The following is a 24,426-nucleotide window of genomic DNA, read 5'->3' as shown; positions in this document are numbered from 1 at the left end:
GCGTGACCAACATAGTAAAACCCCATCTCTACTAAAAATACAAAAATCAGCTGTGTGTGGTGGCCGGTAATCCCAGCTACTTGGGAGGCTGAGGCACAAGAATTACTTAAACCTGGGAGGCAGAGGTTGCAGTCAGCTGAGATTGCGCCACTGCACTCCAGCCTGGATCACACAGGGAGACTCCATCTCAAAAAAAAAAAAAAAAAAAGAGCCAGAAAAGGTTAATACTGACTATATAAAAATAGTAATATTACAAAATTATTTAATATTATACTATTCTTTGTACCATTTTGAGTTTTCTCTTTTTTTTTTTTTTGAGACGGAATCTCATTCTGTTGCCAGGGTGGAGTACAATGGCATGATCTCAGCTCATAGCAACCTCTGCCTCCCAGATTCAAGCGATTCCTCTGCCTCAGCCTCCCGAGTAGCTGGGACTACAGGCACATGTCACCACGCCCATTTAAGTTTTGCATTTTTAGTAGAGATGGGGTTTCACCGTGTTGGCCAGGATGGTTTTGATCTCTTGACCTCGTGATCTGCCCAACTTGGCCTCCCAAAGTGCTGGGATTACAGGCGTCACACCATGCCCAGCCCCATTTTGCATTTTCTATATTCTCAATAATCACATGCTAATTTTATTTTTATTTTTTATTATTTATTTTTGAGATGGAGTCTCACTCTGTCGCCCAGGCTGGAGTGCAGTGGTGCTCCTAGAATTTCTCTACATCCCACTTTTCTCCCCACTCCATCCATTTCCTTTCTTGTTTTTTGAGATGGAGTTTCGCTCTTGTTGCCCAATCTGTAGTGCAATGGCGTGATCTCGGCTCACTGCAACCTCCGCCTCCCGGGTTCAAGTGATTCTCCTCTCTCAGCCTCTGGAGTAGCTGGGATTATAGGCATGTGCCACCACACCCAGCTAATTTTTGTATTTTTAGTAGAGATGGGGTTTCACCATGTTGGCCAGGCTGGTCTCGAACTCCTGACCTCAGGTGATCCACCCACCTTGGCCTCCCAAAGTACTGGGACTACAGTCATGAGCCACAGCGACTGGCCAATTTTATTTTTAAAAAAAGAAAAAAAAAAAAAAAAGAATTGTTTTAGCGTAACTTCATCTTAAACACTCAAACTACTCTATGAACTTAATTTATATTACTTTGCCAGCCCGGCATGGTGGCTCATACCTGTAATCCCAGCACTTTGAAAGGCCAAGGTGGGCAGATTACTTAAGTCCAGGAGTTCAAGATCAACCTGGGCAACATGGGGAAAAGTGCAAAACTTAGTCAGTTGTGGTGGCTTGTGCCTGCAGTCCCAGCTACTTGGGAGGCTGAGGTGGGAGGACTGCTTGAGCCTGGGAGGCAAAGGCTGCAGTGAACCGAGATCATGCCATTGCACTCCAGCCTGGGCAAAAGAGTGAGACCCTGTCTCAAATAAATGAATGAATAACTTTGCTTTAAAAATAGAGTGATCTATGCTTACATGGGCATAGAACACTCTGGCAGGATAATTAAGAAGCTGGCAATGGTAGCTGTTTCTAAGAAAGAGAACTGGTTGACTTGGAAATTTATCTTGTACCCTATATTTTTGAATTTTGTAGCATATACCTATATTAGCCATTAAAAAGTTAATATAGGCTGAAAGTGGTAGCTCATGCCTATAATCCCAGAAATTTGGGAGGCTGAGATGGGAGGATGACTTGTGCTCAGGATTTCAAGACCAGTTTGAGAAACGCAGTGAGACCCTATCTATACAAAGAATACCTTTAATTTTAAAAATACAAAAATTAGTTCTACAGCTAATTCACCACAGATTTACTCAGTGATTCCCACAGTCAACTGGCAAATGATAAAGTATCACTCCAATTCAGCAAACAGCAAAAGAAGGCATGAAAGATTTTATAGCAGATGTGGCCCCAAATTAAGAATACAGGGCTAGGTCCGGTGGCTCACACCTGTAATCTCAGCACTTTGGGAGGGCAAGGTGGGCAAATCACGAAGTCAGGAGTTCAAGACCAGCCTGGCCAAATGGTGAAACCCCATCTCTACTAAAAATACAAAAATTAGCTGAGCGTGGTGGCACACGCCTGTAATCTCAACTACTCAGGAGACTGAGGCAGGAGAATCGCTTGAACACGGGAGGTAGAAGTTGCAGTGAGCCGAGATCGTGCCATTGCACTCAAGCCTGGTTGAAAGAGTGAGGCTCTGTCTAAAATAATAATAATAATAATAATAATAAAAGAATACAAGCTGGGTGCAGTGGCTCATACCTGTAATCCCAGAACTTTGGGAGGCTGAGGTGGGCAGATTACTTCAGGTCATAAGCTCAAGACCAGCCTGGCCAACATGGTGAAAGCCCATCTCTACTAAAAACACAAAAATTTGCCGGGTATGGTGGCATGCCCCTGTAGTCTCAGCTACTCAGGAGGCTGAGGCAGGAGAAACGCTTGAACCCTGGAGGTGGAGGATGCAGTGAGCTGAGATTGCACCACCACATTCCAGGCTAGGCAAGAGGGTGAGACTCCATCTCGAAAAACACCCAACCCCCTCACCCCAAAAAAAGAATACATGTGTTTGGCCAAGCGCGGTGGCTCACGCCTGTAATCCCTGCACATTGGGAGGCCGAGGCAGGTGGATCACCTGAGGTCAGGATTTCCAGACCAGCCTGGCCAACATGACGAAACTCTGTCTCTACTAAAAATACAAAAACTTAGCCAGATGTGGTGGTGGGTGCTTGTAATCCCAGCTACTTGGGAGGCTGAGGCAGGAGAATTGCTCGAACCTAGGAGGTGGAGGTTGCAGTGAGCCAAGATCACACCACTGCACTCCAATCAGGGTGAGAAGAGCAAAACTCCGTCTCAAAAAAAAAAAAAAAAAAAAACATATGGTTAACAGAAATAAAGCATTATTATATAACCAAAAGAGTATAAGAAAACCTGTTTTCTAGGCAGGACAGCTCTATCACCAAAAAGCAAATAACCTTGAATGAGTACTAGAGATACTTGTGCCTGTTTCCTCCTATGCAAATAAAACATGGAATCAGAATCATCTAAATTATGTCCTAAAGATCTAAGTACTAGTCTCAATATTTCAAGTCATACCAGCTAACCTGCCCAAGGTCCACAGTTCCCCAGGATTGAGTACACGTCAGGTTCCAGGGTCTTTTCTTATATCTGGCTTTTGTATATGTCAGGAAAAAACATTCACTATCTCAATTGGATGTTGTAAATAATTTGAACAAAAGCTCTGTTAAGTCTTATACAGCTAAAGTGTCAGCTTACAGAGGTTAAGCACCACCTAGCATGAAGGCTGACATTTTAATGAAATGAAGATGATCAAGTGATACTTAAAGCATCTGAATCATAGCTTCATGATTTGGTCCTTAGATGGCATCAAGCCCCCATTCTCATTTACAGATAAGAAATCTGTGGCCAATAGAGTTTGTCTATAGTTTACAGAGCTACATAGTCAAACTATCATGAGAAACCATTTTCTAATTCCAAGATCAGTACTCTTCCACCCAAACATGTTAGCTCATTTCCACATGAGAAAATCAAACCAGCAACCCAGACTGTATGCCTCAGCCTACACTTCAGACACATACATTACATTATAAGTAAAACAGAAAATAAGCTATTATAAATAAGATCTTAAAACATCATCAAAAGCTCACTTACAGCACTCAACGGGTATAGAGGCTATCTGCAGAGAAAGGACTTTTCCATTGGGCTGTGGGATGTGTACACGAAACACAAGTCGTACTCTAGTATTCTTTCTGCCAATATCAGTTTCTCCTTTTCGAAGTTCTATATCTGAATTGCGGAGTTTCAAAATACCTGCACAATCAATACTAAAGAGAAAAATATAAAAATTTAATTTGTTTATTGATAATTGTGGTTATAAACAACTCAACTACACAGAAATTGATAATTTGTCAGGAAAAAACTACCCAAAATTAGGTCAAAACAGAAAGATATGTATGATTGCTATTCTCTGCTAAACTGAAGTTTAGGCATTAAAAATATTTTTGTAAGATAAAAGTGCAAAACTAAGTATAGCAGATTGTCTGCAAAGGTTAGTAATTTCTCTTCATTCCTGTACTTGCATGCCTATCCTCCTGCCATTAAGACGTACAGTATCTATGCCTGCTCTCCTTGAGAATTGGCCTATGACGTGCTTTGACAAATGGAGTGTGGCCAAGTGACAGTATGCAAGTTATGAGCCTAACACTGAAGAACGCTGGTAACTTCCACTTTTGCTATCTTGGAGTCCTGAGTAAGAAGTCCAACTAGCATGGTGCAGAGAAAGGCCCAGACAATCCCTAACCACTCCAGCCACCCTAGCCATTCTGGATGTTCAACCCCAGCTGAGCTCCCACTGAATCCAGGTACTTAAGTGACCCCAGCTGACACCATGTGAATGGACCAGCTGAGCTCAGTCAACCCAAAGAATCATGCAAAATAACAGAGTGATTACTATAAGCCATTACATTTTCGGAGTGTTAGAACTAAACAGTTGAAATAAAGTAAAGACTCTTTAATTCTATACATGTAACTAGGTCAGAACAACAAATAATTCATTAACAGCATATTTAGACTTTTATAGTGATGCATTTATTAATAAAAACAATCCATCAGGCTAAAATTCTTGAATTTTTAAGGAATGCACATATAAGATGAAGGTTCTGCATTTAAGGTATAACATTTCATCATCTGCTAACTTTATTATTAAGTATGACTGTTTAACACACTATTGTGGCAGGAAACAACAGAAGCTACAAATACCTTTGTTACTCACATATTGGAAGAATAAAGCAAACGGATAACTAATTATGATCAAATATACTAGTTAACCTTGCTAACAAGGCATTCCTTGTTATCTGTCCTCTTATTGGATCTATCAACAGTTCCAACCCCAATGCACAGAGGTTGCAGAAGTCACTTTGAAGGACAATATATTACAGAACTAGGATACCAAGACAAGAACCAGCCAGGTGCACTGGCTCATACCTGTAATCCCAGAACTTTGGGAGGCTGAGGTGGGCAGATTACTTCAGGTCATAAGTTCAAGACCAGCCTGAACAACATGGTGAAACCCTGTCTCTACTAAAATACAAAAATTAGCCAGGCATGGTGGTGTGTGCCTGTAGTCCCAGCTACTTGGGAGGCTGAGGCAGGAAAATTGCTTGAGCCCAGGAGGCAGAGGTGCAGTGAACCGAGATCACACCATTGCTCTCCAGCCTGGGCGACAGAGCAAGACTCCATCTCCACAAAAAAAAAAAAAAAAAAAAAAAAAAGACAACCAGTAAAGCAGAAGAAGAATCCCAAAAGGAATTAAACCACTCCAAATTTTTCATCTTCAGAAAGACACAGAAGACATTTTTTTAAATGCAACAATTTTGAAAACTAAAAAAGCATTTGCCATTTATAGATAACAAATTATATAACTGATATTGAACAACTGCACTGTAGCTCAAAGCAGTATTGATCAAGTTACCTCAAATTAGTGATTATTCATGCTAACATGTCAACATGGGTCTTCAAGGGAAATAGCAGAGATCATCTGTGTTATTAAGTATTGAGCAAAGGCATTCTAGCAGTAAGCTAAGTTTCTAATAGATGTGAAATAACAGTACTAGAAAGTACATCTGAAAACTCTTAAATACAAAAAACAAAAAAGCAAGCAAAACAAAACAAGAAAAAAAACTCTTATGTAGCAATGAAAATAAGTATTAAATTATCTTTTTTTTTTTTTTTTTTTTTTTGAGACGGAGTCTCGCTGTGTCTCCCAGGCTGGAGTGCAGTGGCGTGATCTCGGCTCACTGCAAGCTCCGCCTCCCGGGTTCACGCCATTCTCCCGCCTCAGCCTCCCGAGTAGCTGAGACTACAGGCGCCTGCCACCACGCCCGGCTAGTTTTTTTTTGTATTTTTAGTAGAGACGGGGTTTCACCATGTTAGCCAGGATAGTCTCGATCTCCTGACCTCGTGATCCACCCGCCTCGGCCTCCCAAAGTGCTGGGATTACAGGCTTGAGCCACCGCGCCCGGCCTAAATTATCTTTAAAACTACATTTATTTATTTATTTAAAGTATGTATTTATGTTTTGAGACAGAGTCTTGCTCTGTTGCCAGGCTGGAGTGCAGTGGTGCCATCTCGGCTCACTGCAACCTCCACCTCCCAGGTTCAAGGGATTCTCCTGCCTCAGCCTCCCAAGTAGCTGGGATTACAGCCACGCACCACCATGCCCAGCTAATTTTTTTGTATTTTCAGTAGAGACGGGTTTCACCATGTTGTCCAGGATGGTCTCGATCTTCTGACCTTGTGATCCGCCCACCTCAGCCTCCCAAAGTGCTGGGATTACAGGCGTGAGCCATCAAGCCATTTTAAATCAAGGTGTAGCACTGCTACATTGATATTAATCCAATGTTAAAAAACAGAGGAGCTGCAAATAGCTAAGGCAATAAATACTGGCATCCTATATTTAAAGCATCTTGTACGGTAGGCTTATGGGTTAGTGTAATGGTCTTAAAAAAGAGATTAGGCTTGAAATAACCAAGCCTGTGGCTTAGTAGGCAAAACCAAGGGAATATCTACCAATTTTTCCACACCTTATTGCCTTAAAAGAACAGTAAAGACACTTAATACATACTTAAGACTCACTTATGCATAAATTATTTTGAACCATGGTCTTATCTGTCACCTGGGAATTTTAAACCCACCATTATCTGAAACTATTATTATATTTAACCACTGTACTGAATAATATAGTTACATTCAACAAGCTACTAGGATACTAGTCTATCCTAACAATTAGCTACTGAGTAAATAGGCTCATTCATCATTAGCTACCCTGTTACCTACACTACCTAAAAAAGGTTTCTTAGGTTTAGTAACATCCTAGTTTCCCCTTATTTAATCCTCTCTCCAATATACATAATGCTTAGGTCCTACAGAACTCCTGTTCCACAATCTACCAGTACAGAGCAGACTGAATGGTCAAGAAGTTTCAGGTATGTGTGTGGTAGGGTTGCAGGGGGAGGACTAGCTGTATGTTACTAGTCAAGTGGTATTTCTGCAGCCTGGTCCTTTCTGGTCTAATACACACAGACAGTATATGCCAGATCTGGCTGAGGAAGGGACATAAATTATGACTATTACCCTTGTTCCACATGCTAGTAAATGGAAGATGATGGAGGAGACAGGTAAATTTAGATCCTACTGCTCCAATTCTTTCACATTATTTGGGATATGAGCCTTTCCCAATTTCTTGATAATTTTTCATAGAAATTAATGTACTCTTTTCTATTTATTGGTTTATATACTATTTTCAGAAAGGATATGAGGCATTGTACAATATAGATACAAATAAAGCCAAGAAAAAATAAATAGAAAAAATTTTAAAACACAATAGGAAGTAAATCCAAGTCTAGAGTTGAAGAAATTACTATAATTACTGTAAATAAGCTTGACTATGAAGTTCCTGGAAGCCAAGGCTAAAAGTAAATGTGATAAAGTTGTTATAGGCCGCTTGTTGTATGGTAAAGCAAAATCTACCACGCCATCAGGAAACACTAACATTTTTCCTTTAAGTTGAAAGGACTGTGTGTGTGTGTGTACATGCACACATGCATGCAATAGTGACCAACCTAAGAGAAACTGTCTTTAATAGTGGTTTTTCAGATTATGAAGTATGTTTATGGCTATTTCTCATACTGTCCCTTAAGTCAAGAAACAGAATAAACTTGTAATTTTTCTATTTAACTTGATTCGAATATCGTGCTTTGAATATCCAGAGGAATGAACGCAAACATGGCCTGCAAACTATCGTCTAGGGATCAATTTCTTGAGTTTTTGGAAAAAGATAGTTCAAAGGTGATTTTTAAATGTCCCTCTACAACTGACTAATCACATATCACATGCTTCTGATGCTATATAAAAAAGTAAGATGCCAGAACAAAAGGGAAGAAGGCTACCTGCATTCTCATTCAGAGGTTGGGCACCTTACCTTATTTGAAAATGTGTCCAATAGGATGCCTGGTGTCAATATTTTTCTCAAGAAAAAGTTTTGCTCGAGTATCTGAATAAATACAGGCTGAGATTCCAAAGTTCTTTCTACATTATAGAACACAAATGTTTAAGGCCGGTGCAGTGGCTCACATCTACATTCCCAGCACTTTGGGAGGCTAAAGCAGGTGGACTGTTTGAGGCCAGGAGTTCGAGAACAGCCTGGTCAACATGGCAAAACCCTGTCTCTACTAAAAATACAAAAATTAGCCAGGAGTGGTGGCGCACAGTGTGTAATCTCAGCTACTTGGGTGGCTGAAGCACAAGAATCACCTGAGCCTGGGAGGCAGAGGTTGTAGTGAGCCAAGATGGTGCCACTGTACTCCAGCCTGCGCAACAGACTGAGACTGTCTTTAAAAAAAAAAAAAAGGCCGGGCGCGGTGGCTCAAGCCTGTAATCCCAGCACTTTGGGAGGCCGAGATGGGTGGATCACGAGGTCAGGAGATCGAGACCATCCTGGCTAACACAGTGAAACCCCGTCTCTACTAAAACTACAAAAAAAAAACTAGCCGGGCGAGGTGGCGGGCGCCTGTAGTTTCAGCTACTCAGGAGGCTGAGGCAGGAGAATGGCGTAAACCCGGGAGGCGGAGCTTGCAGTGAGCTGAGATCCGGCCACTGCACTCCAGCCTGGGCGACAGAGCGAGACTCCGTCTCAAAAAAAGAAAAAAAAAATTAAGAGTAGAGATTATCAGCTTAGCTGTCTGCCTTTGCCATGAAAAAACTCCGTCACAGCCCCTTTGCAATGATTTGCTGGGTTGGGTTCTTGAGTACCGTTCTTGCAGTAGCCTGGGATGGATGTTATTCCCACCTTAAGAAAGGTCTGTGGGCCAGGTGCGGTGGCTCACGCCTGTAATCTCAGCACTTTGGGAGGCCGAGATGGGCAGATCACGAGGTCAGGAGATCGAGACCATCCTGGCTAACACGGTGAAACCCCATCTCTACTAAAAATACAAAAAAATTAGCCAGGCGTGGTGGTAGGCGCCTGTAGTCTCAGCTGCTCGGGAGGCTGGGGCAGGAGAATGGCATCAACCCAGGAGGCGGAGCTTGCAGTGAGCCAAGATCATGCCACTGCACTCCAGCATGGGCAACAGAGAGAGACTCCATCTCAAAAAAAAAAAAAAAAAAAAAGTCTGTAGTGTAGTTTGAAAACAATTTTTGTAATAAAAATCTAAGTTTCCCATGCCTGGTTGTGCCTACTACCCATTGATAGGTGCCTACTCAATATCCTTCTTTACTTCTTCCTTAGTAACAGGCCCCTACATTGTTTTGTTTGTTTTTTGTTTTTAAAGACAGGATCTCACTCTTGCCTAGGCTGCAGTGTAGTGGCACTATCTCGGCTAATGGCAACCTCTGCCTCCCGGGCAAGCGATTCTCCCACCTCAGACTCCCAAGCAGCTAGGACTACAGACAGGCACCACAGCACCCGGTTAATTTTTGTAATTTTAGTAGAGACAGGGTTTCGCCATGTTGCTCAGGCTAGTCTCAAACTCCTGAGCTCAGGTGATTCGCCTGCCTCAGCCTCCTGAAGTACTGGGATTACAGGCATGAGCCATGGTGTTTGGCCTCCCTAAATTATTTGAGGTGACAATGTGTTCTGGTAAACATAACTATGTGTTCCTTACATATAAGCATGATCAATGAGATGTAGAGTTGTTAAGTAGGTTTTAGGGAAAGGCTCTTAAAAGAGGATTCAACTCCAATGGAAGTTCCCTTTTACCTTTCCTCCACACCTTTCTCTTTATTATCCCTTCTGGTAATAAGGATGTCATGGCTAGAGCTCCAGCAGCCATTTTAGATCTTAAGACAATCTTTAGGATGGAAACCACATGCTAAAGATGTCAGAGAAGAAAAAACTTGCTTGGGGCCCTAATGACTTACGCAGCTACTGTGCTAGCCCTAAAATGTCTACCTGTATATTTCTTTTATGTGATAAAACACTAAACCTCTAACTGTTCAAGCCACTGCATATCAGGTTTCTATTAGAGGCAACTATATATAATCCTAACTGATCCTTCGGTACAAAACTCTATTGCATTCTCTTTCAGAAGTTGGCCACCTTATCTTATTTGGAAATGGGTCAAGTGGGATGCCTGGAGGTAAAGTCAAAAGTTTTCCTTAAAGAAATAAAAAAATCGTAATTGTATCATAATTATTTATTGTCTACCCTATTAGATAGACTGTGGGCCATTTGATGAAAATCCAGATACAGTATTTATATCTCTCTTACCTAGGATAATGGCTTGCCTGGTAGTATACAGTATAGAAACACTTACTGAATTGAATTTTCCTTCTGGAAATATGGTACCACTCTCAGAAAATGTACTAAATGTACATTATTTACGTAATACCATTAGAACAATATTTTATATTTATATTCAAAAATATATTTACTTTTTTTCTGAAAGTATAGAGAAAAAAAGAACTGCACATTTTAGGTATATTTCAAAATACCTGGCTGACATATTGTTTTCAGGAAGAAGTGGAATTTCCAGAACTTTTGTACTGGCAATTATTATCTCTTGGCTTGCAGTAGCGACTGTCTTCCCAGTGATTCGATGCACCTGGTAAAATGCATGAGGTCGTAAATATCGATCATCTGCTGTCCCAATAAACATTTGTAGATTTATCGGCTTTTCGTTATAGCCCAGGAGCTAATCAGGAAGAATAAACATAGAAAAGCACAATTCATTATCCATTTGCATTTTACAATAAGCCAACAATAGTAAGTCTATTATATCTCTATCATATACTATTGATACACAAAATATTATTTCAAAAAATACAACCAAAAGTAACCAGTGAGCAGCCCTCCAAATTTCTTTAAGAAATAAAACATTGGGCCGGGCGCGGTGGCTCACGCCTGTAATCCCAGCGCTTTGGGAGGCCGAGGCGGGCGGATCACAAGGTCAGGAGATCGAGACCACGGTGAAACCCCGTCTCTACTAAAAATACAAAAAAAAAAATTAGCCGGGCGCGGTTGTGGGCGCCTGTAGTCCCAGCTACTCGGGAGGCTGAGGCAGGAGAATGGCGTGAACCCGGGAGGCGGAGCTTGCAGTGAGCCGAGATCGCGCCACTGCACTCCAGCCTGGGCGACAGAGCGAGACTCCGTCTCAAAAAAAAAAAAAAAACATTGTATATGTTACATAAAGGGATGTGGGTTTTGTTTTTTTTTTTTTAAGATAAATATCTAGATAGACCAAAATTGTACAAAGCTTTCTGACTCTGCTGTAGAAAACACAAAAGAAATACTGATTCTGCACTCTGGGCAACATTAACCATTCAGACTGGACCTAAAGATTTGGGTATATGGGAAGGTCCTCTAACAGACTGTTAAATCAGAGGCACTTTGTTTTAGTAGAAAGAGTCTGAAAACCCCTATTGTATATATTATAAACTTACAATTTCAACTGACTTAACAGGCCTGGGCTAACTGACTTTCCTTGGTATCCTTCACTACTGCTAAGGTTAACTATGTTAGACTGACATGGGAGAGCTGCTGGAGGCAAAAACAGTGATCACAAGAAAGCAGGCAATTAAAAGAAATAGAACTTGAAGATGTATACAAATAGCACTTAGGGAGACATGGATGGCTGAGTAGCACCGACTTGACCCATCTTCCTGCAGATAACAACTATAAACTGGAAAAAACATAAAAAATGACCTGATGGAGAGCAACCAAAAACAAGCAGATACTGGAGGCGAGTTGAAATATACACGTTATAACATATGTGTTATTACAAAGGGCATGTTTCCTGTTTTTATGGCTTTTAACCTGAGAAAAAGCCATAGTCCATGCCTTACAGACCAGCTAAAACTCCCATAAAAAACCTATAGCCCGTGGCCGGGCGCGGTGGCTCACACCTGTAATCTCAGCACTTTGGGAGGCCGAGGCGGGTGGATCACGAGGTCAGGAGATCAAGACCATCCTAACACAGTGAAACCCTGTCTCTACTAAAAATACAAAAAATTAGCCAGGCATGGTGGCATGCACCTGTAGTCCCAGCTACTCGGGAGGCTGAGGCAGGAGAATTGCGAACCCGGAAGGTGGAGGTTGCCGTGAGCCGAGATTGAACCACTGCACTATAGCCTGGGTGACAGAGCAAGACTCCGTCTCAAAAAAAAAAAGACACACACACACACAAAACAAAACAAAACAAAACAAAACAAAAAACAGAAAACACCAAACCTACAGCCCAAAGCCTCTGGAAAGTGATAAGGAAACCCCAGAAAGGAGTCAGAGGCAGGGAGCTCCAAGCTACACATAGAAACTCTGCCCAAACCTTTCTTTGGCTGACTTCTGAAACATGATCAAACAGGACAGACCCCAAGCAGCCTAGCTAAGGCTAAAACTGAAATGAGATTTTGAGCTGCCACCAACCTCAGGGAGACAAGTTTTCCAGGCTGACTCCAACCAAGTTAAATGCCTACTTAAGCAAACAATTTCAACAATCTTCAGGGGAGAGACAGACAGACAGACAGAGAGGGAGAGGAGAGAGACAGAGGGAGAGAGAGAGGCGGGGAGAGAGGGGGAGAGAAAGGGGGGAGAGAGAGAGAGAGACAGAGGCAGATAGAGACAGAGAGAGAGAGAGAGAGAGAGAGAGAGAATGTGTCTGTGCCTTTGTTTTCTATGTCTTTTTTTTTTTCTTTTTTATTGCCTAATTGCTCTGGCTAGGACTTATAGCATAAAGCTGAATCGCAGTAGTGAAAGCAAGCATCCTTGTCTTGTTCCTGACGTTAGAGGGAAACCTTTCAGTCTTTAACCATTAAGTATGATGTTAGCTGTGGGTTTTTCTTTTTTTGTTTTTTTTTTTTTGAGACGGAGTCTCGCTCTGTAGCCCAGGCTGGAGTGCAGTGGCCGGATCTCAGCTCACTGCAAGCTCCACCTCCCGGGTTTACTCCATTCTCCTGCCTCAGCCTCCCGAGTAGCTGGGACTACAGGCGCCCGCCACCTCGCCCAGCTAGTTTTTTATGTATTTTTAGTAGAAACGGGGTTTCACCGTGTTCGCCAGGATGGTCTCGATCTCCTGACCTTGTGATCCGCCCGTCTCGGCCTCCCAAAGTGCTGGGATTACAGGCTTGAGCCACCGCGCCCGGCCAAGCTGTGGGTTTTTCAAGATTCCCCTCTATTCCCAGTTTGCTGTTTTGTTTTGCCTTTTTTTTTTTTTTTTTTTGAGACGGAGTCTCGCTGTGTCACCCAGGCTGGAGTACAGTGGTGCGATCTCGGCTCACTGCAACCTCCACCTCCTGGGTTCAAGCAATTTTCCTGCCTCAGCCTCCTGAGTAGCTGGGATTACAGGAGCCCGCCACCATGCCCAGCTAATTTTTGTATTTTTAGTAGAGACGGAGTTTCACCATGTTGGCCAGGCCAATATTGAACTCCTGACCTCAGGTGATCCGCCCGCCTTGGCCTCCCAAAGTGCTTGGGATTACAGGCACTCATGAGCCACTGTGTCTGGCTGTTTTGCTTTTTTTTTAATCATGAAAGGCTGCTGAATTTTGTCAAAGGTTTTTTTCTCTATCAACTGAGATGACCACATGGTTTTTCCCTTCATTCTACTATGTGGTATATTACATAGATTAATTTTCATATGTTGAACCACTCTTGCTTTCCTGGGACAGATCCCACTTGATCATGGTGTATAATCTTTTGTAGTGTGCTGCTGGATTTGGTTGCTGAGCCTTTTGTTGAAGACTGTTGCATGTATATTCATGAAGGATATTGGTTTGCAGTTTTCTTCTCTTGCATCTTTGTCCCCATCATTATCCATTTGTTTGTTGTTGTTTTTGAGACGAAGTCTCGCTCTTGTCCCACAGGCTGGAGTGCAGTGACACGATCTTGGCTCACTGCAACCTCCACCTCCCGGGTTCAAGCAATTATCCTGCCTCAGCCTCCCAAGAAGCTAGGATTACAGGTGCCTGCCACCACACCCAGCTAATTCTTATATTTTTAGTAGAGACGCAGTTTCACCATGTTGGCCAGGCTGGTCTCAAACTCCTGACCTCAGGCAATCCACCTGCCTCAGCCTCCCAAAGTGCTGGGATTACTGGCGTGAGCCACCATGCCCAGCCAATCCATTTGACTAAAAAAAAAAAAAACTGTCCCTGCCCTACTGAAATTCTTCCATCTCTTCATGTATACAGAGCCCACCTTTTCCTCAAGGTAATTTAGGAGTTCTATTATAGTAATTCCAAAGTCTCTTTCCAATATCTAATCTAAGCCTTCTCTCAGTCTGCTACCATTGAGTGTTTTCTCTCTTTAATGTGGGCCACATTTTCGTGTGTGTGTGTGTGTGTGTGTGTGTGGTTGTTTATTGTTTTAATGGACCTTTAGTATAAAAAAGTCTAGAGACTCAAGCAGAAAATATTTACCTCCAGAAAGGGGCATGCTATTTCTTTTGTAAGGTCACAGTTCTTAAACTGTGTCTGGACTTTAACTGAAGGAATAGTCTGATTCAGTATAGCACTGGCTTCAAAGGCCTGGCGGGTGGAATGTCTCTCTCTTTTGCCTGGCACGGAATCTGAGAGCTGGCAAGATTCCAGAGGTCTACCTATGCTTCACAACCAAGTCTCCGATCCTTGAAACTGTTGGAAGACCTTCCTCTGATTTACCACCTGGCTGCTGATTTTTTAATCTATGAGGATTTCTCTATGCTCTTCAGTCTTGCTCTTTGTTTCTGAGCCTCAGGGTATCTCTTCAGCTTTGTTACTACATCTTGGGTCTTTTGAGATTGGCTTGGAGAGATTTCTTTCAGCTCTCCTGATAATACTCCAGTCTTTGTAAATGAGAGCCTAAGTGCCTAAGGGTTTCTGCCTTCAGCAGGTAAAACTATGAAGAGAGGGGGTCTCAGTTCTCCTGCCATGCCTCCTCCTCCTTGGGATGGTAGCCTTCTTGTATTTGGTGGAGTCTTACAGGTGAGTTTTATTCCCCTCCACTTGCCCAGTCTTGGCTTTACAGTGGAATTTGTAGCCAGGCAACTTCATAATTTATTGGTTATCCTCCCTGTACCCAGAAGAAGACATTAAGACTTTTGCCTATTATTGGGTAATATAATTTTACCCAGGATATTTTTCAGTGCTGTAACATTTATAAAGAAGCAATTAAAGCTGGACTATTGCAATAGCCTTATAACTACTCTGTCTTCCCTCTTATTGCCCTATAGCCCATTCTCTATCCAAGAGTCAGAATAAACTTGTTAACATGAATTGGATAACTTTGACTCCCCTGCTCAGAACTCTCTAATGGCTTCCCTTCACATTTAGAACTAATTCAAATTCCCTATGATGGTTTACACAGCATAAGGTGATTAAGGCCCTGGCTAAATTGTTGGCCTTACCTTTGCCTACTCCCTCCCTTCCACAGTCTGCTCTAGCCTTACTGGCCTTATTGCATGAACCACTCAAGCTCATTCCTACTGTCAGGGCTTTCACACTAAATATTTTATCCCTCTGAAATATCATTCCCTCTGATCTTCATGCTACTTGACTTGATTCAAATACATAAAGGTCAGTTCCCTCAGAGGAGACTACAATATTTAAAATATCGTATCTGTCTCCTTATCTTGCGCTTGCCTACATCCTATATTAAGAATAAATTCCTGCCCTTTCAGGAGCTTCAGGTAAGCATATGATAAAAATCAATTAAGGCTCTATGAAAGAGAAAGGATGAAATCATGGAAACAAGTTGAGAGAGCTGAAGCACTAAAATCATGTGTGCTGAAAGTTTAAACTAGGGCGGAGGCAGGATCATAAATAGAAAATAGAAATGGAAAGGGATGAATGCAATAAATCTTTCCTAGAAGGCCCTAAAGAGATTTTCGTAACTAACTATACGTAGAATAAAAGAGGGATCAAATAAGTCAGAAGTTCTGAGCTTCAGTACCCAGGAGAATGATGGTATCACTAGCAAACAAAGTATAGGCCTGGCCATCATGGCTCACACCAGTAATCTCAACACTTTGGGAGGCTGAGGCAGGAGGAACTGCTTGAGGCCAGGAGTTCAAGACCAGCAACACAATGAGACCCCCCCTCTCCACACACACACACACGCACACACACACTAGCTGAGCATGGTGGTATGCTCCTGTAGTCTTAGCTACTTTGGAAAGCTAAGGTGGGAGGGTTGCCTGATCCCAGAGTTCAAGGTTACAATGAGCTATGATTATGCCACTAAACTCCAGGTTGGGTGACAGAGTGTGAGACATTGTCTCTTAAAAAAATACTAATGTGAAGAAGTCACTGATTTTGGAAAAAAATGATGTCAATGCTGGTCACACTGTAGTCAAGGTAACAGTGAGACATCTATATGGAAATATGAGGTTACATAAGATGTACATGCTTTTAGCCCAGCTATAATGCTATGGCACAATAAATACAATGCTTTGCTATCTAACCTTTTTTTTGGGGGGGGGGAGGGGATGGAGTCTCACTCTGTCACCCAGCCTGGAGTGCAATGGTGCCACCCAGGCTCACTGCAACCCCTCCTGGGTTCAAGCAATTCTCCTGACTCAGCCTCCCAAGTAGCTGCGAGTACAGGTGTGCGCCACCATGCCCAGCTAAATTTTTGTATTTTTAATAGAGATGGGGTTTCACCTTTTTGGTCATGCTGGTCTTGAACTCCTGGCCTCAGGTGATCCACCTGCCTCAGTCTCCCAAAGTGCTGAGATTACAGGCGTGAGCCACTGCACCCAGCCTGCTATCTAATTTGATAACAAGATAACACACAGTCCACTGTGCCTCAAAATAATGACATTCGATATCTGCTTTCTTTTTCTTGACATGATGAGTATGTACTGATTATTATTATTATTATTATTTTTTTTTTTTTTGAGATGGAATCTCGCTCAGTCGCCCAGGCTGGAGTGCAGTGGCCGGATCTCAGCTCACTGCAAGCTCCGCCTCTGGGTTCACGCCATTCTCCTGCCTCAGCCTCCCAAGTAGCTGGGATTACAGGTGCCCGCTGCCACGCCCGGCTAATTTTTTGCATTTTTAGTAGAGATGGGGTTTCACTGTGTTAGCCCGGATGGTCTTGATCTCCTGACCTCGTGATCCGCCCGCCTCGGCCTCCCAAAGTGCTGGGATTACAGGTGTGAGCCACCATGCCCGGCTGATTATTATTTTTTTAAAGTCCCAATGTAGCAATATATGTGGCACTTGAAACACTACTGAGTTTTAACTGCATCATTGTGATTTGTACTGCCCTGAGCAGTAGTGTGAAGTGATGAGAGTGCCACTTATGTTCTCTGCCTTACTCTGTCATTGTAACACAAAAGTAACCAGTCAATACATAAATGAAAAACAATAGTTATGGATGCTTAGTGTGGAATTCCACATAATTTTCAAATAACAAAATAGTATTCTTTTGATTTTTTTTTCTCCAACCATGTAAAAATGTATAAAAACCACTCCTAGATCACAAGCTATACAAAAACAGGTAGAGCCAATGTGAAGGCATGTACCTGTAGTCCCAGCCACCTCAAAGACTGAGGCAGGAGGATCATTCCTGCCTCTGAGGCCAGTTCAAGGCTGCAGTGAGCTATGATTGCACCACTACACTCCAGCCTGGGCGAGAGCAAGGTTCTTTCTCTTTAAAAACAAAACACCAGGTGTAGGGCCCATTTTGGCCTATAAAAGCCATATTTTGACAACCCCTGGTTTAGAATGGTATTTCTTTTTCTTCCTAGCAAATGCTTTAACATCCAGTAGAATGGTACTTTTTTTTTTTTTTTTTTGAGACAGTCTCACTCTGTTGCCCAGGCTGGAGTGCGGTGGCATGATCTCGACTCACTGCAATATTCGCTTCCCCGGTTCAAGTGATTCTCCTGCCTCAGCCTTCCTAATAGCTGGGACTGCAGGCACATCCCACCATGCCCAGCTAATTTTTTTTTTTTTTGGGGGGGTATTTTTAGTAGAGATGGTGTTTCACCATGTTGGCCAGGCTGGTCTTGAACTCCTGACCTCAAGTGATCCGTCCACCTCGGCCTCTCAAAGTGCTGGGATTATAGGCATGAGTCACTGTGCCCTAACTTTTTTTTTTTTTTTTCTTTTTTTTTGAAACAGAGCCTCACTCACTTTGTCTGTCAGGCTACAGTGCAGCGGCACAATCTAGGCTCACTGGAACCTCTGCCTCCCAGGTTCAAGTGATTCTCCTGCCTCAGCCTTCCAAGTAGCTGGGATTACAGGTACCTGCCATCACACCCAGCTAATTTTTGTATTTTTAGTAGAGACGGGGTTTCACCATGTTGGCGAGGCTGGTCTCAAACTCCTGGCCTCTGGTGATCCACCCGCCTCGGTCTCCCAAAGTGCTGGGATGATAGGCGTGAGCCACTGTGCCCAGCCTAGAATGGTATTTCTTAACTTGGACAGTATCACCCTCTGCAGGGGAAGGTGGTGGTAGAGCAGAGGCATTTTTTAAATGTTGTGAAGATGTGTTTAGTTGCCAACATAAGTGGGGTGCACTATAGGTACTTAAGGAGAGAGGGCCAGAGATTCAAATTTCACTCAATACATGGGATAACTACAGTTCTTCAAAGTGAATAGTCTACATCTCACAGAACTTGAGAATATCCCATCAGACATTCATGTATAAGTAAAATGTTTATAAACTTAGAACTCCTTACTACATATTAATACCCCCAAATGACGCAGTTTTAACATACATGAATTTTTCATGAGTACAACTTACCAGGAAAAGAGCTCATCATTTCAGAAAATCATGTCATTTTCAGTAATGCCACTCAGGGAATTTAGGGTGATGATCAAACGCCTGCCTTTGTACCTGGCAACATTCACACTGATAGTGCAGGTGTAAGTGTCTAACTACTTCACTGTGTCTTCTAGTCATTATCAAGCAGGTGTAAGTGTCCAACTACTTCACTGTGTCTTCTATAGTCATTATCAAGCCTTTTCACTTTGAAACTTTTTTTTTTTTTTTAGATGGGGGCCCACTACTTTGCTCAAGCTGGTCTCGAACTCCTGGACTCAAACGTCCTCCTGCCGCAGCCACCCAAGTAGCTGTGATTACAGGTGTGAGCCACAATGCACAGTCATGCTTTTAAACTACTGTATTAGTCCATTCTCATACTGCTATAAGAAACTGCCCAAGACTGGGTAATTTATAAAGGAAAGAGGTTAAATTGACTCAAAGTCCCCCATGGCTAGGGGGACCTCAGGAAACTCACAGTCATGGTGGAAGGTAAAGGGGAACCAAGGCACCTTCTTCACAAGGTGGCAGGAGGGAGAATGAATACAGGAAAAACTACCAAACACTTATAAAGCCATCAGATCTCATGAGAACTTACTATCAAGAGAACAGTAAGGGGAAACCACCGCCATGATTCAATTACCCCCATCTGGTCTCTCCCTTGACACGTGGGAATTATGCGGATTACAATTCAAGATGAGATTTTGGGTGGAGACATAGCCAAACCATATCAACTATAATGTAGTTTATATATTTTTTCCTCTTAATAGTATTGCATTATAACTGATATTCTTAAAATTATACATGTAGTCAATCATATCACTTTTTTTTTTTGGATTCAGGGTCTTGCTATGTCACCTAAGCTAGAGTGCAATGGCACAATCATAGCTCAACACAAACCTGAGCTTCTGGGCTCAAAGGATCCTTCCACTTCAGTCTCTAGAGTAGCTAGGACTTCAGGAGTGTGCCTCCAAACCTGGCTTATTTTTTGTTGTTGTTGTAGATATAGAAGTCTCGCTAGGTTGCCCTGGCTAGTCTTAAACTCTTGGTTTCAAGCAATCTTCCTACCTTGGCCTTCCAAAATGCTATTACAGGCATGAGCCACTGTGCCTGGCCTAACTGTATTATCTCTAAATTTCCATTTCATGTTAATAAAGTAGCATTACAAAATGGATGTGGGGCTTTTTTTGAGAGTCGGGCTGGGTCTGATAAGAGTTGAGAACCACTGGTCTAGAAGACTTGTAACCCAAGAGGCACAAAGACCTCAGGATATAACCACCAAAGGTTTATAACAATGTTTTGCAAGAGGCAAGATTCTTTATTATAATTCATACTGCAGAAACAATTCCACATTCAAGGAAGATGACAAATCATAATTCCAACTACCCTTCTCAAAGGATAAAAGTAGAGCATATAAAGCAGGAAAAAATAGCTAATAAATAAATGGAAAAATGCTCAAGCTTATTAGATATCAAATAAATAAGAAAACCATTTTTAACCTATCAAAAAAGCAAAGAACAGAGAAGTGGTAATAGTCTACACAGACTTTTCCCCTTTGTGACTGTTTATATGATTTGCTCATTTTCTGTTTTGATTTTAGTATTATTAATTTTATAAGCCCTTTATATATACTAAGCATATTAACCCTTTGTCTGCCTTACAAGTTATAAATATGGGTTTTGTTTTCCATTTATCACCGATTCTGGATCAATTTCTGCTCCTCAAAAGGCAACCATTTGTAAGCCTTTTCACCGTTTCTTTTGGAACTTACTTCTATATTTCTAAGGAACATGTTAATACTGCTATTTCCTAATGTTTTTCAAGGTTAAATATATTATCTTTTGAACTTTCAATGTTTGCATTATAACTGTATATATGTTACTTGCAGCTCAGCCATGCAGTGTATTTTAATTATATTTCCTTTTTCATATAACTTATTTGGTTACAATTAATAATTGCCTTCTATATTAGGATTAAGTTTGGCTGCATAAACAAAAATCCAAAGTAACAGTAACTTAAACATGTTAAAAGTAAAGTTTATTTCTTACAATCTACAGGTCTTTTCTACCGGACCAGTGAGTTTGCCTAAAATACATCCTGCAGTCTTCTGCCTAGAGAGCATAATAAACCTATTGCAAGCATTGTAGGAACTAAGAAAATGGTCAGAGGTCTCGCAATTCAGTATGCAGACTTCCATTATACCATTATGCCTTCCCTTCCACCCACCCCTCCCCCATCTTAAGAACAGATCATTAAGCCTTGCCTTTAGCTCTTCTAGAATCTAGAACCTCCACTTCATTCTATAGAATCACCAGATTCTCTCAGGGTAAGACAGGCATTATCACTAGGCTGTAACACACAAGTAAGAAACATCTGGGATATTTTAACTCCTTTTTAAATTCAACTTAATTTTTTTTTCTTTTTGAGACAGAGTCTCGCTCTGCTGCCCAGGCTGGAGTGCAGTGGCGCTCCAACCTCCACCTCCCAGGTTCAAGCAATTCTCCTATCTCAGCCTCCTGAGTAGCTGGAACTACAAGCATGAGCCACCACACCCAGCTAACTTTTTGCATTTTTAGTAGAGACAGGGTTTCACCATGTTGGCCAGGTGGTCCCAAACTCCTACCCTGACGTGATCCACACGCCTCAGCCTCCTAAGGTGCTAGGATTACAGGTGTGTGAACCACCGCGCCCAGGCTTAGCTCCTTCTTTTATAAACTTTTTTTTTTTTGAGACGGAGTTTTGCTCTGTTGCCCTGGCTGGAGTGCAGTGGCACAATCTCCGCTCACTGCAAGCTCCGCCTCCCAGGTTCATGTCATTCTCCTGCCTCAGCCTCCTGAGTAGCTGGGACTACAGGCGCCCGCCACCATGCCCGGCTAATTTTTTGTATTTTTAGTAGAGACGGGGTTTCACAGTGTTAGCCAGGATGGTCTCGATCTCCTAACCTCGTGATCCGCCCGTCTCGGCCTCCCAAAGGGCTGGGATTATAGGCGTGAGCCACGGCGCCCGGTTTTTATAGACTTTTTATCCAATCTTCTTGTTTTCAGTCTCACCTCACATCCCACTTTCAGAGATACTCAGTATCTCAAATTCCTGAACCCTTCCAGAGCTCTTAGATGCAAAATGACTTGTGCTGCTTATTGGTTTTTTCTCACCTGCCAGCAGGCTTAAGCTACAGTTGTCTTATGTTTAGTGAAAGTAAACGTGTTCAATTTATTACATTTATGTTTCCATTTTCTGTAAATATTTTAATTTTTATGTAGTCAAGAAATCTATCAGTATTCTAATTTGTGATTTTTTTTTTTACAAATTTTAGTGTAAAATTAATAAATTTCAAAGCTTTAATTAATGGAAACTATTCCATAAAACTATAAAATGCCAACAGGATCACAATAACAAAAATAAAGCCTAGGCCAGGTGTGATGGCTGACGCCTGTAATCCCAGCACTTTGGGAGGCCAAGACCAGCGGATCACCTGAGGTCAGGAGTTCGAGACCAGCCTGACCAACATGGAGAAACCCCGTTTCTACTAAAAATACAAAATTAGCCAGGCATGGTGGCAAATGCCTGTAATCCCAGCTACTCCGGAAGGCTGAGGCAGGAGAACTGCTTGAACCCGGGAGGCAGAGATTGTGGTAAGCCAAGATCGCACCATTGCACTCCAGCCTGGGCAACAAGAGCGAAACTCCATCTCTAAATAAATAAATAAATCCTAAATAATCAATAACTAAAAAGAAATTGGAAAAGTCTGAGCATATATTTTATGTGTATCTGTGCAAAAACAAATTTCAGCCATTACTCTTTGGGTTTATGTGGAGGCAGATGGGGTAAGTAATAATGCCACATGAGATTCATCCAGATTTATACCCAGAGATAAAAAAATGAAGGTAGAGAGTGGTTATAGTTCATTGCATCCTAAAACTCCTGTGGACTATATGTCTTTTTTTTTTTTTAGTTCACAGTTAAAGAACCTGAAGCTAACAATGATCAGGCAACTTCCTCAAATTCATGGCTATTAAGTGATTAGTCATTCCTTTTTGGAATACCTGTTGCTCTTTCATATTTAATCATAAATTTAACACATTATTCTACATGACCAACTGTTCATCTAGTGGAGAAATAAACAGCAACAACTTTACCACTTGCCTGTGAGTACTGTGAAGAGGACAGTATCTATCTTGTTATCTCCAGAGCCTAGCAGAGCGCCTAGCACACTACACACATTCAATCATTGTTGAAAGAATAAATTTTAGAATAACAGAGTACAATTTGGTGAAGCAAAATAACTCATGAAGTTAGCCAATACGTTATTTTTCAAAGAGTTACAGGAAATTTGCTTTTATACAGAAAAAGAAAAAACAAAACAAAAGATTACAGGCATTCAAGTAGCTGGTCAAAATAAGGTAGTTAAATCTAAAATAGAGAACACAAATAAAAAATTTTGCTATTACTTATTAAGTCATCCAAATATCAAATAACATACCGGCAAGTACTCTATACCAAAGAATCCTAGTCATATTAGATGGCTGACATGTATAACAGCTTGGCAAAGTCATAAGCCACTTGCTTTTTATACTTTGATAAAATAAACTGATGTTGGAGGAAGGTATTCAAGATTTCAAAGGGAATATATTTCATAACACATATTTTGACCAACATCTGCTCCAGATGTATATATAATACCATAACATAGGAAAAATAGGGCTATGCCGGCTGGGCATGGTGTCTCGCACCTGTAATCCCAGCACTTTGGGAGGCCGAGGCGGGTGGATCACAAGGTCAGGAGATCGAAACCATCCTGGCTAACATGGTGAAACCCCATCTCTACTAAAAACACAAAAAATTAGCCAGGCGTGGTGGCGGGTGCCTGTAGTCCCAGGTACTTGGGAGGCTGAGGCAGGAGAATGGCCTGAACCCGGAAGGTGGAGCTGGCAGTGAGCCGAGATCGTGCCACTGCGCTCTAGCCTGGGCAACACAGCGAGACTCCATCTCAAAAAAAAAAAAGGAAAAGGAAAATAGGGCTATGCCTTTCTCTCTGAGAGATTTTTAAAGGAAGATCAAATAAACTAATTAGACTATTATCCCATCTGATTTCCAGAGAAGCATTTATGTTGTAGGCAATAAATAAATTACTATTACTGTTAACACTAGTCACTAAAAACTTTCACCAGTATCAATATTCTCTTCAGTCCACCCATTGCTTCGCAGAAGAAAGTAAGCCAAATTGTTTGTTATGCTTCTGTATCGTTTCCATAGCAAAGGTCTGTGCCTGCTTAATTTAACTAAAGCTGGAGGGTTAAAGCCTGAAGGTCACTACAGGACAGACTACAGCAACTTCAATAACAGCAGTTCTATTATCAGTTCTGCTAATTAGTTGGGGGGATGGGCTCTAAATATATTAGACCCATGACAACACATTGTAGAAATACAAAGAATACAAAATTAAATTTCTATAATATAAATTGCTTAAAACGAAAGTATGCATAAAAATGAAAAAATAATACAAACTTCATTTTTCAAATTTCAGTAACATTTGGGATAAGATTAAAAATATGTATACCTTAATAAAATTTATCACTGTACAATATATAAGCTTTTTACCCCCCTACTTTTTTTTCTTTTGGGAGACAAGGTCTTGCTATGTTGCCCAGGCTGGTCTTGAATTCCTGGGCTC

General features: G+C 41.6%; 1 protein-coding gene across 27 annotated transcripts in view; it reads right to left on the bottom strand.

Annotated features, from left to right (window-relative positions):
• LOC101925346 (lysosomal phospholipase A and acyltransferase) overlaps nucleotides 1-24,426 on the bottom strand; it is a 188,799-nt gene that overhangs the window by 93,351 nt on the left and 71,022 nt on the right. For 24 of the 27 annotated variants that reach the window (XR_012429038.1, XR_012429041.1, XR_012429040.1 and 21 more), the window contains 2 exons: nucleotides 10,508-10,707; nucleotides 3,671-3,843 (listed from right to left, as the gene is read on the bottom strand). Coding sequence is in view for 20 of the 27 variants with exons in the window: in XM_065537315.1 (XP_065393387.1) it covers nucleotides 3,671-3,843; nucleotides 10,508-10,707 (373 nt within the window). In the remaining 7 variants the exon portion in view is untranslated. The remainder of the gene's footprint in view (nucleotides 1-3,670; nucleotides 3,844-10,507; nucleotides 10,708-24,426) is intronic. The other 3 variants (XM_065537317.1, XM_074027424.1, XM_074027423.1) reach the window with 1 other exon arrangement.

Source organism: Macaca fascicularis, chromosome 20, assembly GCF_037993035.2.
Source record: "Macaca fascicularis isolate 582-1 chromosome 20, T2T-MFA8v1.1".
Taxonomy (NCBI): domain Eukaryota; kingdom Metazoa; phylum Chordata; class Mammalia; order Primates; family Cercopithecidae; genus Macaca; species Macaca fascicularis.
The sequence above is the reverse complement of the archived record's forward strand: the minus strand, read 5'-3'. Positions and strand labels throughout refer to the sequence as shown.